This window comes from Maniola hyperantus, chromosome 8 (assembly GCF_902806685.2).
Source record: "Maniola hyperantus chromosome 8, iAphHyp1.2, whole genome shotgun sequence".
Taxonomy (NCBI): Eukaryota; Metazoa; Arthropoda; class Insecta; order Lepidoptera; family Nymphalidae; genus Maniola; species Maniola hyperantus.
This window is the reverse complement of record NC_048543.1, coordinates 5,487,925-5,506,755: the sequence shown is the minus strand read 5'-3', so window position 1 is coordinate 5,506,755 and position 18,831 is coordinate 5,487,925. Positions and strand designations below refer to the sequence as shown.

The following is an 18,831-nucleotide window of genomic DNA, read 5'->3' as shown; positions in this document are numbered from 1 at the left end:
GCAAGAGCTAGTTATAATATATATGAATAATGAGACGTGATTCGGACAACCCTCGGAATACATACACGGCTCGTGCCTGGCATGGCCTGAATTTTCCAATCCGTAGATCCTTCACGTGTCTGAAGGACGTTGCACGGCACTTGGTACATTCTAACGTGAGTTTTTCCTCATAAGAATATTTTTCTTTACACAGTTGACGCTATCAATGTGGTGCAGCAGAGACGTCCCTCGTTTGGAGCGAACCTACAGCACGCTGCTTGCCTCTAAGAGGCAACTTGCTGCGTCCAGGGCTACGCAGCGACAGCGATATCCGCGACTGCTTTGTCGCCTGTCTACGGCCTCATCTCAGCTGGGGGACGCGCCGCCTCGAGCGCAGGTTAGGTCAGGCAATACACATTCATTTTAGCTTTGGGAAAATGGTGCGGATCATGCAGGCTATGGATTGTTATACTTCATATTACGCCGATTATTCTATTTTATTTGTTGTTCTAGATCTAAAACTAAGTCAATTATCGATTTATCTCTTCATTAGTTTTTGTGCCCGACAGTAATAAATGTTTACTACATACAATTATAATTATCTTGAATGATCCAAATTTTAAGGCAACTTTGAACTTACCGTATGAACAAAACTTGAAAAAAAAAACAATTAAATTGCAAAACTAACGGCTTAACGCAAACTTTACTATATAATTTATAATGTGTTAGGTCTATTTGTGCTAGTATAATAAGTCTATGCAACTATTGATTAGTTTTCAAAATAATAACGTACCTAAATATAAAAGTTGATTTGTGTTGATTAAACATCATCCATGTTTTTCTTTAGGATGTCTTGCCTGTAAATGTTGATTGCAACAGCAGAGCACTTTTAAATCCCACTTGTACCCAACTGCTTAGTCTAGGTTTCATTTTGTAATGCTGTCACTTATTGTCAAGTTTATTCCAGGTTCGACAGAAAAAGGATAGGGATAGAAAATTTAATTTAAACACTTTTAAAACATTAGTGCAAATCGACCTTTACCTATTTAAGGTAAGAAATATATACCTACTATAACACAAATAATTGAGCACTTCGAATGAAGCAGTTTGAATCCCCCATTGTGATGATTGCCTTAATTATTTATTTCTCCCTGGAATATTATAGCTCTGGCTGCAGTAGTAATTTTCTATGCCTTCCTGTTTCCTGCTACTGCTTTGATGGTTCCACAAAAGACCCACGCTTTCAAATCGGCCTCTATTGAGCTCTTTCTTTTAAAGAATCCTATGATTGCCTGGATCCTACGATCGCTAATTTAGCTATAAGGCTGCCTGTTGCACCTACTCATATCCATTACATTATTGTATGACGTACCTACCTACCTATCTTTTTATGATGTAGGTACAATAAAGTACATTTAACTTTTACTAGTTCGTATCTCACTTTATTCTTTCATGACTTGTCTAGGCCAGTGAGCCCATTGAACAATTCTAGTAGTTCCACTACAAATCTGATTTGATGAACACGAACACGACAGATAGCTTGGCTGAAAGCCAAGATAAAAGCAAGATCAGATTGCCAATAATTTCGTGATTATTTTGTTGCTTGTTTTTGTTGACAGTTTACAGCGGTCAATGTAGTTAGATGAGGATTGATGAGTTACAATTTAACTTTGGTAAAAAACGTGGGAAGATTTGTTTAATTAAAAATATCCATTTTTAAGATACATTGACCTTTCTTATACGAAATTGTGAATACTTATGCCTTTAGTACGAGTTTTCAACTCAAGATAATTTTGGTAGGTAGATTTCGAGAAGCCACAAGGTAGTTTAGGTTCCAAATACCTAAACTGTTTATTCTGATGTTATAAGTAGGTATTCTTTCGATATTCGAAATCATCAATGTTGGTGAGATGTGCAACCGTGAACGTTAATTTTTATTTAGCAAAATATTACGAAATCAAACGATTATTATTTGTTTTTATTTCTTGAGTTCGCGTAGTTACAAGACCCGCCCTTGTCAGCGTTGTTACTCACCTGGAGAGCCTAAAAATGTAAAATTTAAATATTATTTTTGCGTCAAATAGATCAATTTTCTTATTACGTCGGTCTGAATAAATCTTTTGAAAAACATTTATAGTTCCTTTTTTCAGAAGTAGATACATAACAATCTCATTTCTTTATCACCGAAAGGTAATCCTACTTGAATAATGCCTACTTGAACTCAACAATAAACCTAAATTCATGTTTTGGGTATAAAAGATGTCTCCAGGATTTTTTATGAATAATAGAATAAACAGCCGAATAAAATTATATCTGTATACATTTCTCCCTCAAAATCAAATGGAAAACCTACTGATATCAAAGTCAACACAATAGGCTTTAGTTAAGACCTTCATGTAATAGATACCTACATAGGTACGAGATTGTAGATTTCAGGTAGGTACAAATAATTTTGACTATTATTTTCTAATTTTCAAGAAAGGATTTTTAAAATTCAACAACTCAGAGGAGGTAGAATAGGGGATTGAAATATCTATAAAAGTCTGTCAGTTTTGACTTTAGGTATTTATTTATATATCTGTAGTTTAATACTGAAAATTGTAAAATAAATAATTATCAAAGAATAAATAAAAAACGAATTCCAAAACTACAAACCATACAGCGAGACCAATAATTAATCTATGCTACAAACAGTAATTGTAATTAGTTGTAGTTATTGATTGAAGTCAGTTTATTTGAAAATTTTTTACATATCGAATTTTTCTCAAATCTGTTTCGTATTTTTTAACCAACACTATTTCCAAAATATCTCACTCATTTTAAAATGTTAGGTACTAAAACAAATAAGTGGAAACACCATAGATGAAATGGTGCATAATCTGAATTATTGTTAAAATTTTATCTAAAATGTATAAAATTTTACACCTTGTAATAAGTTTGAAAGCTGCCGAAATCCGGATTTACGGGCCTTGTAAAATGTTATCTCTTAGCAAAGTCCGAGAGCCGTAAGAAATTTTTATAAGGTGCTTCATCAACAATGAAAAGTATTCTGCATCCAGCGAATAGCTAACCTAAAACCGTGAAGTTAAACTCATTAATATCCTAGATACCATGAATACTATTGAAATTGAGGGATTGTCCAGTTTATATTTTGAAATCCAGCTATGCCTTGAAATAAAATAAAAACAAAATAAAATTGATGTTAGGTCACTAAATCAGCGCAGGACATCCCTATGTCCTGGGCTGATATTATGGTAAAACTGTAGACACGTAATTTTTAATAACAACTTAATTCCTTTACATAATATTATGAGAGTACCTAAATCCATTTGAAAATTGAATGAGCATTATAATTAATACATTAGGCTTATTTTATACTAGAACTAACAGATAAATAATATACTTACAAGCTTTTAGCTTAAGCGTCTACGGTTTAGCTCAAAATTTCACTCTTCCTCTGTATAAAAAGAATGCTTTTTTTATTCTGTTACTTATATTCAAATAGATTCAGTACGACCCAAACAAATACACATTGTGTTATCACTGTTGTTTTAGGTTGGAAACATTTTCATACATAATATAACCTGCATATTTAATTACTTGACAGCTTTACATTACACGGGAAATATACTGGGACAATAAGCTCTAAATTATGAATAAATTGTAAAAAATATGTCGAGGGTATGGGATTTTATCTTTGTTTTACAAACATTTTACTGGATTTTTCGTTTTGCAGTCCTACCACCGAAGAGATCTATCAGTCGTGAACGAGGTGCCTGGAGCGAACTGGCTTTGGCAGCAACGCCTTACCGAGGGGTCAGACTCCTTCACATCGCCACGTAGTATCTCAAACTCCAGCTTACACGAAGTAGATCAAGAACTAAGCGGAGAAGAATTAGCAACCTTTTTGTATCAAGTCAATTGTAATATAGGCGGCCTTACTTGAGACACATCTGTTTAGAGAATCCTGAGGGAAACTCTAAACTGTGTCTTCGAATGTAATCCTTGCAGTAATCCTTGGTGCGAAGTTGTTTACTATTGAACTGATAGAGAAAACTTACGATACCAAAAGATAAGTGTTTTGACTGCTGTTGTTAATAAAATAATGATAAGAATTAGAATAAAATTTTCAATTTTTGTTATAAAGTTACTCTGAAAGCTGCGTAATTTTTAAGTCCAAGGTACGTTAGTACTATTATATTATTCTGTGTCCTAGTTATGATATTTATTGAGAGTTTAGACTTCAGACACCGTTAGAGTACCTATCACGTAAACGTCTTTTAGGGTTCCGTACCTCAAAAGGAAAAAAGAAACCCTTATAGGATCACCTTTGTTGTCTGTCTGTCTGTCCGACTGTCCATCGTGTCTGTCAAGAAAACCTGTTCCTGTTGATCTAGAATAATGAAATTTGGTTGGTAGGTAGGTCTTATAGTACAAGTAAAGGAATAAATCCTAAAACCGTGAATTTGTAGTTGCAAAAAATGTGATCATGAACAAATAATTAGTATTTTAAATTTTTAAAGTAAGATAACTATACCAAGTGGGATATCACATAAAAGGGCTTTACTTGTACATTCTTATACAGCTTTTTATTTATTTTTATGCGTAATAGTTTTTGATCTATCGTGCAAAATGTCGAAAAAATACGACTGTTGTACGGAACCCTTGGTGCGTGAGCCTGACTCGCACTTGGCCGGTTTTTGTAAACAAATCACCAGTCATACTGGTATACGGATCTTGATTTTGCAAAAATAAAATAGGCTCGGTGATTAATGAAATGGCGACGCGGAAATATTTTTTATGAATGACAATAATTTCATTTGAAGCATTTTTTGATCAATCAGTGAAGACGTCGGATTTATGATAATTTATTATGCTTCGACCTGTAGAAAACGGAGCGACGTAAAAACCCTTTGTCTTTGAATTATGTGAACAGGTTTGATTAATTTTATATTTGGCTCGTGCACCAGGCACAGGTGAAGGAATTGTAATTAGGTATAACATTGTATGAAGTAGGTACCTAATCCTTAGCAGAACGTGTCACACTAGTAAGTATCCATAGATTGATTAATCAATGCCTTATACGTATAGAATTTGTCGAAATAGTTTAAAGGACGCCTTTTCTTTCCTATTCGTTCGTTAATCCAAAATCTTTATTACATAATATAATATTGTGTTAAAAAGAAATATCAATAGCCATTAGGTAAGTATTTAATAAATAATGTAGGTTTATAATATTACCTAATTCTAAACTGTCCATTGTCGAGCTAAGGTGTATAATTTTATTGTTTACTTACTCGAGTTATTCGAAGTGTAAATTGTATTCGTAATTTTACACAATTTATAGTTGGAAACTTTGTGGCCTAATATAAGTGTGATGCATTTTATAAATTTCAATTTCATATGAAATCTTTTGGTAGAATTTTGTTAATAATAACGCAGAAGCTTTTAGATAGGATAAAGGTTGTTATCATGATAAATGTTATTATTACGAACATTAACGTCTTTTCTATGGAGACGAGCTGTTTATAGACTCCGAAATGTTAAACTTAGTATTATTATGAGCAGATATTATAAAGGTGTTTTAAAGAAAAACTCGATAAAAAATAATGTATAAAAATACTGATAAATTCAATTTTAATATGAATGTCATTTTGTAAATATTATGTATAAGTAGTACTGTAGTACTTATATAATATATTACCATTATAAATAAGTATTACAAGTAAGATAAGTTTAAAATTAGGTGACGATCTGAGCTTGCTAGTTAGATTTTAATTATCCCTTCCTCCTTCAGGTTTTCTCAATCTATACTAATAAATAAAATTGGAGTGTCTGTCTGTAATATCGAAATAACTACCTCATTAATATGAGTATATGGTGCAGTTCAAATAACTATATCGTTGAACTCAAGGACCCAACTCCTCAACCTTGATGCTATAAGGAATGAAATCGTAAATCGTGGTGCTCCCACGGGATTTTTAAAGAATCATGCATTTAAACGTTTTACGAAATTTGGTACTGAAATACCTTGCATCCCGGGGACGGGCTGCTACAGGTAGGCTAATTTTTGTCCTGGAAAATGTAAAGTTTCCAGAGGATCTTCAAAAACCTAAATCCACGCGGGCAAAGTCGCGGGCATCAGCTATTTTGAATTGAATTCAAATTTAAATTTGACTAAAACTTTAGTAAAGTGACCATCGTTTTGTGCGATAGTTCGATCAAATAGATATACATACCTATAATAATAGAGCGATAAAGAAATCAAATAATTGATCGTTGGACGTTGGCTTTATTTCTGGTTTGATAAATTATCACTTTGAAGGTTCCAACTCCCTTCGTCGTACACATCATCATCAACCGATGGATGCCCATTGCTGAATTTCTCTCTCTCTCTCTCTCGTCTCTTGTAGGTGATTGTAGGGACTTCCAAGTTTTCCAAAATTTTCGAGTAGGTAAATACCATTGATGTTGGAATCCCATTCTAGGGTAAATACAATAATTAATTGACGTTCGATTTCCAACTGTCAATGAAACAGTATTTGCATCAGAAAATGATTTCGTTGAATAGATATTGTGAGGTTTACCTTGTTGTCGGAATATTTGTTCAGGTGCGATACGAAATTGTTAACAAACAAAGGTGGCATTCGCTAGTGCCAGGATCTTTTTATTCTCTCTCAAATGAGTTTGAAGCTCGTGATTAAAGTTTGAATGAAACACAACGTGCGAAGGCAGCGTAAATACTGCGACCGCGACGGCACATTTAACAATGCGGGTACCTAATAGAAACAAAAATTTGTACCCATCTATGTCAAACTGAGTGGGTTTGTGTGGCCGTGTAGGCGACACTACAGGAGACGACCTCCCTGGCACGATTGGTGAGGACTGTCTCATAAGTGGTAACCGAATTCGATTTGAATAAATTCGAATTTATAAAATTATCTAAATTGTCTTTGCTCTGGTCTGGTGGGAGACTTCGGCCGTGGATAGTTACAATCCTACCCTGCCCAGGGGAGCCTCCGAGGTGTGTACCATACGCCTGCAGAGAGGGCTGTCCAGTTTACTAGTCAACGTGCAGAGGAGGAATGATGGAGGTTCTACTCACTAGTCTATCACATGTCGTCTGAATGGTCTAAAGAAGCCCCTATGACTAATTCATAGTCAAGGACTATGAATTTCAATGTAAGTCTTTTTTTATTTGCATGGTGCATTTTGAAAGTTTTACTATTTGTTGTTACAGTGGAGTGGCAATATATATACATACTGTAACAATTTCAATTTTCTACCTATTACGGTTCATGTGTGCAGCCTGCTGACAGACAGATGGACAGACGGACGGACAAACAGACGCACGGACAGACGGGACAGCGGAGGCTTAGTAGTAGGGTCCCGTTGGCACCCTTCGCATTCGAAACCCTATAGAAACGTTTAGTCGCGCGTTTTGTTTGTTTCAAGCTTAAAAAATAGTAGAAAAGTTTACAGCAAGCAGGTTTTGTATGCGATGTGTAACCCTTTGTCCTCATTTGTTAAGGAGAAGGGTAAAATTGGAAACTTCTATTGATTGTTTAAGTTTGCCCCTTGACCTTAGAGGTATTAAAGAGTAGGTATGTAGGTATATTTATTAAGTTGAATCCACTTTTCTTGACATTTCTGATACGAGTTCATTACAATAACTACATTATATAATTATTATGTACTTGGTATATTATATTATGTATAGCCCAATGGTGCTTCTGCAATCCGGTTTTTAGTAGAGTCATTCAAAAATATGTTGAAAATAATTACTTACTTATATAGTTATGACAGTTTAACTAATTTCATTTAATTATTATGATGTTTATTTTAAAAATGACGTTTTCTTCAATAAATAGGTCAAAGTGTAAATACTTACAAGTAAATGTAGGATTGGATTGCGGGTACCTATAGTAAATTTATCATCCTAATAGTTTATTTACATCATTATAACACAGATAATTAGTCCGGCCAAATAATTAATTTAGTATAATAATGTTCCAAACATTCGTACTTTCAGCTCTTTGTGAATTATTATTGAGCTAACTTGACCTGGCTGATGCACCTAATGTTTGAATGTTTTGTTGTTATTTAAATGGTTGTACAATAAATGCGTTTATAATATAAATTTGTTTTACTTTCATACCTCATATTATAATGACGGAAATGAAGACTGTTATCATTTATATTTATGTAGATGGAAAACGTATTAAGAATAAAATAAATGCCTTAATATTATGTTCGCATACCAAAGTATAATATTATCATTATTATGGATAATAATTATTGACTCTATCAATCATTCAGTCATTCATATTTACAAAGTCAAAGTCATATCATTTATCTTCACTAATATTATAAAGAGGTAAAGTGTATAAGTTTGTTTGTAGGAAGTAATCTCTGGGACTACTGAACCAATTTTGAAAATTCTTTCACCAGTTCCATGCTACATTATTCCTGCACGGCTAGCATGGGCCGAAGATAAAAATTATATCCCCCGATTTTATCCACTGCACTGCAATAAGATAAAAAACATTGGCTTGACATGCTTATAAAGAAATTAGGTTAGTTTAATAGCTCAAACCATACCAGCTTAACCAATTTTAAGTGATATTGAACTCTTCTCAGTGCAGTGTGCTGAACTGTTAGTTTTATCATCATCTCAAACAATAATGAAAATATTTTATGTTGATATGATGTGTACCTAACTTACCTATTCCAATAGGTAGGTACCTAAAGTTATTTTGAGTTTGTTATACAAGACACATTTAATAGAACTAAATTAATACACGCATCTCTCTGGCTGGCCCATTATGGAGTCTTCAGGTCCAATTCCTGTTGAGCATTTATGCCCAACAGTGATAATTAATATTGAACACTTATGTGCTCATATATGTGACCGACGGCACTATTGAGACATTTCCCGGTGGTCCTACATCCCGAGCTGCCTCATCATACTTGTCAGTCAGTGGCCAGTGCCCTTCTTCAAGTACATATTTCCATGTCTGCAAATAAAACAACAATTTATGCATTTCTTTGTCGCTAACAATATCAATATATTATCACTTCAATTTTGTGTACAGACTAACACAAATTGTCTTTGTGATACTTACTGTGATAGCTAGGAATTTCAACTATTCGATTATTTTTTAATTTGGATAATTCAAAAGTGGAGTTAGGTTAGGTAAACACAAACAATAACAATACTTACGTGCATAATCTTCTGTGAATGTTTTTTAAACTATTTTACGGCTCCGGCTTCTAGCTCTTTTAAAATAAAAAGCAGCCACAGACGAGTTACGAGTAACGAAAACGAGCAAAATCAAAAGCACAGATAAAATATAATAACACTTTGACATTAACCGAGGACTAGTCTTTCCCCGCCTTATCACCGGGGATAATTATATCCAACCCTGTGCCCATGCTCGGAGAGTGGAAATAACTATCGGAGGGGATAAAATTTTTATCCTTTCCTCGGGGAGAAAATTTCCCGGCCCATGCTAGGCCTGCTACGAAAATTGTAATAAGCTACCCGTGTGAAGCTGGGGAGGGTCACTAGTTTAAAGTAAGTTTTTGATTGTCAATTGTTGGATTTGTAAGAATAATTTCATTACGTAGACTTAAAACTAAACTTTTGATTGATATCAGATTGATATGCATAAGCTCGTAAGGGCGGCGGCCATCCGCCATAAGTCACAGCCTCAGTGACTATGGCAAAATTGAAACAAAACCTATGGTTTAATGCCATCCCATTGATGTAAGGATATAATGTTTGATCACAAAAGATAAATCGTTACGCTTGAACTCTTACATTAATTACAGTCAATAAATAAAAAAGGATTATCTGCAATTTATTCGACTGTAAGCTCACGTAATCCCTGTAACGATTTCAGAGGTTTATGTGTTTATAGTCCGTGATGTTACGGTAATTAATGCGTCGTAGCTCGTACAGCCTCAGGGCTGTCGTATGAGTTACATTAGTGGTACGTGGTACGTCCCAAGAGTCTTTATAAGTTATCTACACAAGAGTTTCTCAATCCCTTAATGTCAGTCGTAGTAGGTAGGTAGGTACTCAATATTTTATTATCCTCGAGATAATAATATAGTACTGGGAAGTTTGTATCGTGGTGCTAATGTGGGTACTGGGGCTGTAGGCAAGAAATTGCACATTTTTCTTAGAGTTGTGTGTTAACTGCTAGTTAGTTAAAATTTAGTTAACAGCTACTTATCAACTTAATCCGTGTAAATTAGGCTTTGGGACTAGGTAGGTACATTATGTAATAAATAACGTCAAGCCTAATCTAGCATCAACTGAGCGTCACCTGCAGACTAGTGTTCCGTGGCTTAATTAATGTGGCAAGACACTTCAATGGGTAATTAGGGTGAGTACCTATCTAATGGGGTTAAATGATATAAGAGCGTGGATTTGACCTGCAGCTAGTTCCGGCAATCGCAAGACTGCAATTACTTTTATATAATGGCAATTGTATAAATATCTATTCTTGAAAACAGCAACCGCCGAGTTTCTTGCTGGTTCTTCTAGGTAGGAAATGTATTACGAAACAGTGGTAGATGCATCGATGTATCGATGGGTAGATAGATGCATTTGATGATTCAAAAGTACTTCAATTCTATTCTTTAGGCATCTTTAGGTGTCTAGGTCGCTTTGTTAATCTACGAGCATATCAGCTTGGAGGGTATAGAATATACCATACCTAGATGGATATTAAAATATATGTATTGTTTTGTTTCGGAGATGAAAGTGTATATTCTATAATTTATGTAGATTGTATTTTCTACAACGAATTACATACATAGCGAAATAGGAAATACCCCAATAGGAAAATTTCTATTCTGGAAAAATGAGAAAAGGTTTCGCTTGTAACGAAATATATTTATTTAGTACAAGTGCCTTTGACATTCTATTTATAGATTTGCTCGCGCGAATTTTAATTTATAACCATTACATGTTGTAGATATGTAGTTTTAGCTGTAAGTACAGACTACAGAAGCGAAAGCAACTGATAGTATTTTAGCGCTCTTTTTATTTTATTATAGGAATATTGAGTTTAGTAAAACTATCTATAAAACGCTCTTCTTTGCTCGAAATCAGCTGGAAATCATTTTTAAAGAGAATAGGTAGTAATAACTTTTGGTAATAAGGTAGGTAGGTAGTATATAATATAATATTTTCATACCTTTCATAAATTAGTTTCATGAGACGGAAAGAAAAAAAAAGTAATAATAAGTAGGAAAAGCTAATGGACCCTAATCATAATTTCTCTCGAGTCATTTAGCAAACTAATATTAGGATTTACGAAGTTTCATTGCACATTGCTATGAGTTGAACTGACTGGTTCCTGATAATATTATCTACTTATAGGAAATTGTCAAGATATAATACCTAACTACTTAAGTAATAACACGCGCGCACGTTGAAAAGCGGTGATAGCCTAGTCTTCCTATTCGGAGGGTCTATGGGCTTCAATCCCGTGCACGCTCTAACTTTTTGAAGTTAAGTGAGTACCTTCTCATTCTGAAAAGAAAACCGCGTCCTCTGTGAGCCGGCGATAGGTTGATCATGATGATGATGATAGATGATGATCCATGATATTTTGATTTGAGTTAGATTTAAGTTTTAACGATGGTTAATGATCGTGTAATATGTCTAAGGGATTTTTTAACTAAGTACATCTTTCGTAAAAGTTATTAGGTAATTTTGATAATTTTATGTCAAAAAAACAAGAATTATTTTTGATTTTAATATACCCACGCCACATAATAAGTTTGCGCTTAATGTAAAAAAATCCTGTAAGTACTACTTATAGGTAAGTTCTTATATTATATTCGTTTTGTATTTTGGGACTATAAAGACGTATTTTTTGCATTCCTACTAATTTAAAAATTGTATTGCATTTATTATACCTACCTATGCAGGTATTCATAATATTATTATTAACCAAAAAGGTAGCGAGGTTTCTTCGAGTGTCTTAGCATCGAAAAACTTTTTTAATCAACAAAAAAATATCTACCTATCAGACTTCACGCGTTTTCTAGCATCAAAGGAATTGGTTTACATGTAGGTACTTAATGTAAGAAAGTTTGGTTTGCTATGAGTCGTGTTTGTATACCTAGGAGCTATTATCATTAAATGCTGCCATAACGTAAAACTACTCATGCGAGGTACTTCTGACAAATTCAAACTTATTGCTATTGGTGTTATGATGTAAGAAATGTGAAATTAATATTTAATCTTTATAAATATATAAAAAGAAAAGCTTACTAACCGACTGACTGACTGACTTATCTATCAACGCACAGCTCAAACTACTGGACGGATCGGGCATGCAGATAGCTATTATGACGTAGAGGTCCACTTAGAAAGGATTTTTGGAAATTCAACCACTAAGGGGGACGCGGACGAAGTCGCGAGCATAATCTAGTAATTACATAAATCAAAAATTGTGGAACCGGCAAGGATTGAACCTGCAACCCTCCTTTTGAACAATATCGCAACCTTGAACTGCCTTTTAATCCGTTTAGTTAGTAAGTTTGTTTTAAAGATATCTTTCAACATACCCCTTCAACCTGGGCCGAAATATTTTTTTTGACACTTATTTCATACTAAGAGCGCCTTATAAATTTTAATGTTATTGACCTTTATGGCGCACATTATTTCTATAGTCAGAAGTTATATTATGGTTCTCACATTACTATACTATGATAATACAAGGCATTTCCTGCGGTTTCATCTGCGTAATACATTTAAGTACTTATTATCAATGGTTAACAAATAAACTATTAATAAACTTAAATCTAAAAAAAAACAACATTAAATAAAACTAAAATAAATTAAATTAAATCTAAAACCTCATCGAGACCACCGCCGCAGCGAGGCATTGTACCCAAGATGCTGGCAGCATTACCCCTTTGGATGGTCAAACTAATTCTCTGACCAAGGTAGCTGCCAGCTCTCGGGTCCCCGGTTGACTCGATAACTCGATAGTACTTATTGTATAATTTATCGTCTATATAGCACTCAGGGATAATATAGGTATCTACGCGTGAAAGAATTTTCAGTTTCAGAGATTACACTCTACATCATAACTACAGACTTTACCTCTTTATAATATCAGTGTAGACTATAATATTAAATCAAACTAGATCTATTTTAGCGTTTAAACTACCGTGTAAACTAGATCTAGACTAGAGATAGATTAGATCAAACGCCATGCTTTCTTGATCAACTGAATATCCTAAGATCTAAAGCTATCTATTTCAGTTATTTAATCTTTCTGTAAAATATTCATAGAAGTGGATTTATTTTCCTCTCTACGGCCAAGATATTTTATATGAAGGGACACAGTTAAAACCCTGATATATATATTTGCATAGTTGAAGCAGTAGTTTCAGACGGCCTTAATGTAGGTCTAGCCTAAATTACATTCCACATTTGAAATACTGGTAATAATGGTCAGATTTTAACCAAATCCGCTTTCGGGTCAAAGGGACTGACTTGTGGCGTAGGCGGTTCACCTAAACGTAAGCCCGCACTGTCAATTTCACTGCGCGATTTTCCCCGTAGTATCCTGTAACATATGAAAATTGTATAAAAAACAGCACGCACTCGCGAAAAAAATAAACACACGAATTGGTTTCCGTCTCATAGATTTCTGCGTGAAGAATAGCGCGTTGAATTTTCGCTGCGCGAACTTACCCTTCGGAAGTCAAATCCGAAAAAAGTAATGTGATATCTATATAAATATCTCTATAAATGCGAAAGTGCGTTTGTTTGTCCTTCATTCATGCCCTTACTAAGCAACCAATCGACTTGATTTTTGGCATAGAGATAGTTGAAAGGACAAATAGTACATAGGCTACTTTTATTACGGAAAATTAAAGAGTTTCCACGGGATTTTTAAAAACCTAAGTCGCGAGCATCAGCTATAAGTACATAAAACAAGTTAACGTGGCAATTTTTTGAAAGGTCCTACCTAATATTTCCTAATGTTATCTATTAGAGTAAGTAAGTATTAGACTCTAGCGTTCACTTTACAATCAAAATATAACGTCGGGAGCTAACGTCATGTTTGGTAGCTAAAACAAGTTAGTACATACAAGATGATGCCCGTGATTTCGTTCCCATAGATTTATAGGTTTCAAATCAAAAAATAGGTTAAAATTCCGTGGGAACTCTTTGATTTTGCGGGATAAAAAGTAGCCTAAGTAAGGACGTCTGCAGGATGCAAGCTATCTCTGTACCAAAATTAGATGATTACACGACTTCGTTCGCGTGGATTTTGGTTTTTAAGTATCCCGTGGGAACTTTTTTCGGTTTTTTCGATTTCGAACCGATTTTTCGGGACAAAAAGTAGCCTATGTTCGTCTCCGGAATGTAACTAACTCTGTAGGTACCAAATTTCGTCATAATCGGTTGAAAACATGTGCAGTGAAAATGTAGCAGACAGAATGACAAACACACTTTCATATTTATAATAAGTATTAAGTACCTATGGAAGTATGGATTATAGAAAATAAGAGATGAAATGGCACTAAGAAGCCACTTTACTTTTTCCAAATGAAAAAGTAGGCTTCGCAGTGTTCTATAGAGGGTATTATGTTGGTATAAAAAAGTATTGGTTTTCTTTTATTTTCGCAGAAATCCAAGCTGGCTACTCTTCAACAAAACGGGGTGAATGATGACACCGAAATATCCTTGTTTGCTCAAACATTCAACATCTAATGCTTTTACAAACAAAGTGCTTATTTAGGCGCAAGTTTGGAATTTCGGGACCCTTATTATGGAGAATTGTATAATTTACAGCTACTCTGTGGTAGATATCGAGAGCTAATAAAGGAAAAGGTTTAGTACTTATAGGCACAGATGGATATGGATGGATTATGGCCATGGATATTTGGTAGGTCATGGATATCTATGAAATTTTAGTCAAAAAAGTTATAGGTTTAAAGCAATAAGCCAAAACCATAAGTTATGCATTTCTCAGCAACATTATAAATAACAAGCTTATTCCCGCGACTTCGTCTATTGTAACCCTTTAGGGGTTGAATTTTTAAAAATCTTTAATTAACGGATGTTAGGTACGTCATAATAGCCATCTGCATGCCAAATTTTAGCCTGATCCGAGCAGTAGTTTGAGCTGTGCGTTGATAAATCAGTCAGTCAGTCAGTCAGCTTATCCTTTTATATACTTACTAGCTTATGCTCGCGACTTCGTCCGCGTGGACTACAAAATTTCAAAACCCTATTTCACCCCCTTAGGAGTTGAATTTTCAAAAATCCTTTCTTAGCGGATGCCTACGTCATAATAGCTATCTGCATGCCAAATTTCAGCCCGATCCGTCCAGTAGCTTGAGCTGTGCGTTGATAGATCAGTCAGTCAGTCAGTCAGTCAGTCAGTCACCTTCTCCTTTTATATATATAGATTATAGGTATGTAGAATAGATACTAATACTATTAGGTAATACTATTCGGCTGTCACAGGTACTTCATCGTACACCCGACACCGATGAAAACTCCGTACACCACCAACTCGGACCGGGCGGGAGGCGCTCTCACAGGGAAAACACAGAGCCTCGGACATGAGTTTAGGCTTACCTCCTGGCCCAAGGTCCGAATCCTAACCTACCTAAACCTGCTCAGCAACGGTATACTAATATTATAATTTATGTATACCAATACCATCCATTATAAAATATTAATACTATTTTATAAATTTTATTTTTAAAACGTCGCGCAGCTCGCAGTCACAATCGCGACGCGTGCGCGAACTGACTCCCTTGTAAAAGGACCCCGGATGGGTTCGAAACTAGTCGGGCTAACGTCGACTAAACACGTTAGTAAAGCCGGAACAGATATTATAGGTATATAATGGAAATCACTCACGATAGTTTAAATTTTAAACGCTAAAATTTTATTCATATATTTTATTCCGGTAATATTTTATTCTGGTAAAATATCATATTCCCACGGGAAAACGAAAAATTTGAAGAGCATATGTTAAGCATAAGCTATGTGATAAGCTGTCTATCTACTTAGTATCTACATAAAAATGAGTGTTCAGTGCCTGCGTGCCAGAAATAATTTTGTATGGAAATCAAAGCTAAATTTACAAGACGCGAGCATCATCAGTACCTAGTAGTGTAGGTACCTAGTACCCTATTAAGTATAAATGCTAAAATGTGTTTGTTGGATTGTCTATCAATCATGCCGCAACGGAGCAACGGATCAACATAATTTTTGCATGGATATAGTAAAAAACCTGGAGAGTGACATTGGCTATCTTTTATCCTGGAAAATCAAATAGTTGCTATGACATTTTTAAAAACCCAAATCCACGCGAATGGAAAGTCGCGGGCATCAGCAAATTTTTAATAAACATATAAAAAACAATAACAACGTCATGCGTTAGGTACCTACTGTCCTCCCATAAAAGTCATAAAGCTATTATTATTCCTTCGCTAATTTAAATCGGAGGCTTTGTCTAAAGGCATTGTTGCTTATCTTCATGTCTGTCAGTAATAGCTTCGCCTGACAGAGAGAGACATTTGTTTGATGAGAGCACCAAATGAATTAAATTCAAACTCGAACTCATTTTTTTATTTCATGAATGAATAATAAATAATATGTTACGAGTATTACTTACATCTTGATCGATAGAATCGACGAAGCAAAAGTATTCGGCCTTACAAAGAAATAAATTAACATAAAAACTTAGTTGAAGAGTTTTGTTTTACCGACAATATTCATACTTTATCACTCCGAGAGGAGACCCGTGCTCTGCAGTGAGCCGGGGATGGGTTGATCATAATGATCATGACTGTACCTAACTAGATGATGCCCACAACTTCGACCGGGATTCATGATAAGCTTGTGAAAGTTCGTGGGAGCTCTTTGTTTTTTCGAGAGAAATACTTTCTATTCAATGAAATTTTTGCCAAATTTTATCTCGGAAAGAGTTCCCACGGAAATTTTAAAAACCTAAATCCACGTGAATGAAGCTATGGACATCATCTAGGTATAGTAGGTATCAATACAGGTGACTTAAGTGAGGTTATATAATCAACTGACATTTACTAACTAGTAATAAGAATAAATGAGATCAAACTAGTAGCCTAGTAGGTATAAATCCGTGGATCAAACACATTTAATTTTGGATATGAGTCCCGCAAATTGCTATTGCGCTGGAACCATGTCTCATTAACATCTAAATGACGTCATTTTGACGTTAGCCGAAATAAAAATATTCCAGCTCGAAACTTCAGTCACTAAAATAACGGTCACGCGCGTTAGGAATTTGCGGGACTTATACTGCTCGTAGGTAATATTACATTGGATTCAAGACGCGTCCGCGTTGGTTGGTCAGCTGGCGTATCGTAATTTAATGTCCAATCGATTAATTTATTAATGTAGACTTAATACTTAGCTTAGTTTTCGTTGACCGAACTGAAAGTAACGTCTGAATTGCTATGCTTAGTTTTAACGTGACGGGAATAGGAAAATATCGACTTAGATGAGAATTAATATTATAATAAAAGTAATAAATATTTTCCCTATATATCAGTAGTTTGCTTTTACCTACCTATAAATACAAGATTACACAATACTAATAGCAAAGTTGTGGCAAATGGCAATAGCTAATTAAGTACAGTACGCGGACAAAAGTGATGAACATCGATCTTTAGAAGGAGACAGCAAATTTGTAGAGCACTGTCTCGGTCTTTGAGACCGACAAAGCGCCATATGGGACAGAGACAACGCTCTACAAAGATGAAACGTCAATGTAAAGGCCGATGTTCATCACTTTCGGCCGCGTACTGTAAGTAGTTACCTAAATACTTTGATCGTGATGACGCGACGGGTAGCCGCACAGCCCCGCGCTGACCCCGTCCGGGCGAGCGCGGGTGACGTGCGGGTATGCGGGGCGTCCCCTCGTCTCATACCTGTCGCGGACTATACATATTTTAGGAAATATACAATATATAAATATATATGTATATAGATAGAATAAAATAAAACTGCAGTCTGCAATTTCAGCGTAGGTAGATAGAAGGTACAACGATCTCTACGAATTTCATAGAATTCGGTACTTAAAAGAGTTTCTGGAGATCTGTGAGGCCGACCGCATTTTGCATGCGTTTTCGTACGAATTTGACTCGTGCAAACGAAAGAGGACGTGATGATTAGCTATATCACAGGAACACAGAGAAAAACGTAAGTAGGTATTCAGTGTGTACACTCAATTCGTACGACCAGTATTCATACGTTTACGTACAAATACAAATTCGTATCCAAGGTGCGGTTAAACTAAATGTTCAGAAAGCGCCTTATTATGTTAAGAGGTCATAATCACTTTCCTCGATAATTCTTCACAGAGAATGCTCTTATATTAATTTTTAATAGGATGAAAAAGGAGCCGGTGTTTTCTTAATAATTTGCTGGCACTTAGATAATGGAATCCATCAAATACGGATAAAATTTCGGCCTCAGCTAAATTCAATCCCAATCTATAATTATGGTATCATCCCTTCAATTATTATCTTTATTCTTTATTATACCTACAATCTTTTGTCCGTGATTTTTGTTTTTTAAATCCTATAAGGCCCTGCATCCACTGCATCCGATCCGAATCCGGAGTAGCCGTAGTAGGTAGGTAATTATTTGTATATAAGAGGTTGCGCACAAGATCCGAATTTCGTTTTCCGAAATGAAAAATGGTACTGAATCTGATGGCAACTAAGTTTTAGGGTATCCTCATCTTTTTCTTACTAATGTAATAGGAAAAGGACAGACAAACCTACTTTAATTTAAAATTGTCAAAC

At 35.0% G+C, this 18,831-nt stretch overlaps 1 protein-coding gene across 3 annotated transcripts in view; it reads left to right on the top strand.

The window, feature by feature from the left end:
• LOC117984477 (pyrokinin-1 receptor-like) overlaps window positions 1-14,728 on the top strand; it is a 41,417-nt gene extending 26,689 nt beyond the window's left edge. Inside the window, exons 5-6 of one of the 3 annotated variants that reach the window (XM_069500310.1) lie at window positions 194-381; window positions 14,651-14,728. In XM_069500310.1, the coding sequence (XP_069356411.1) occupies window positions 194-381; window positions 14,651-14,687 (225 nt within the window). In that variant the 3' untranslated portion in view covers window positions 14,688-14,728. Of the gene's footprint in view, window positions 1-193; window positions 382-3,715; window positions 8,000-14,650 lie in introns of those variants that run through there. The other 2 variants (XM_034971104.2, XM_069500311.1) reach the window with 2 other exon arrangements.
• Window positions 14,729-18,831: the final 4,103 nt, after the last annotated feature.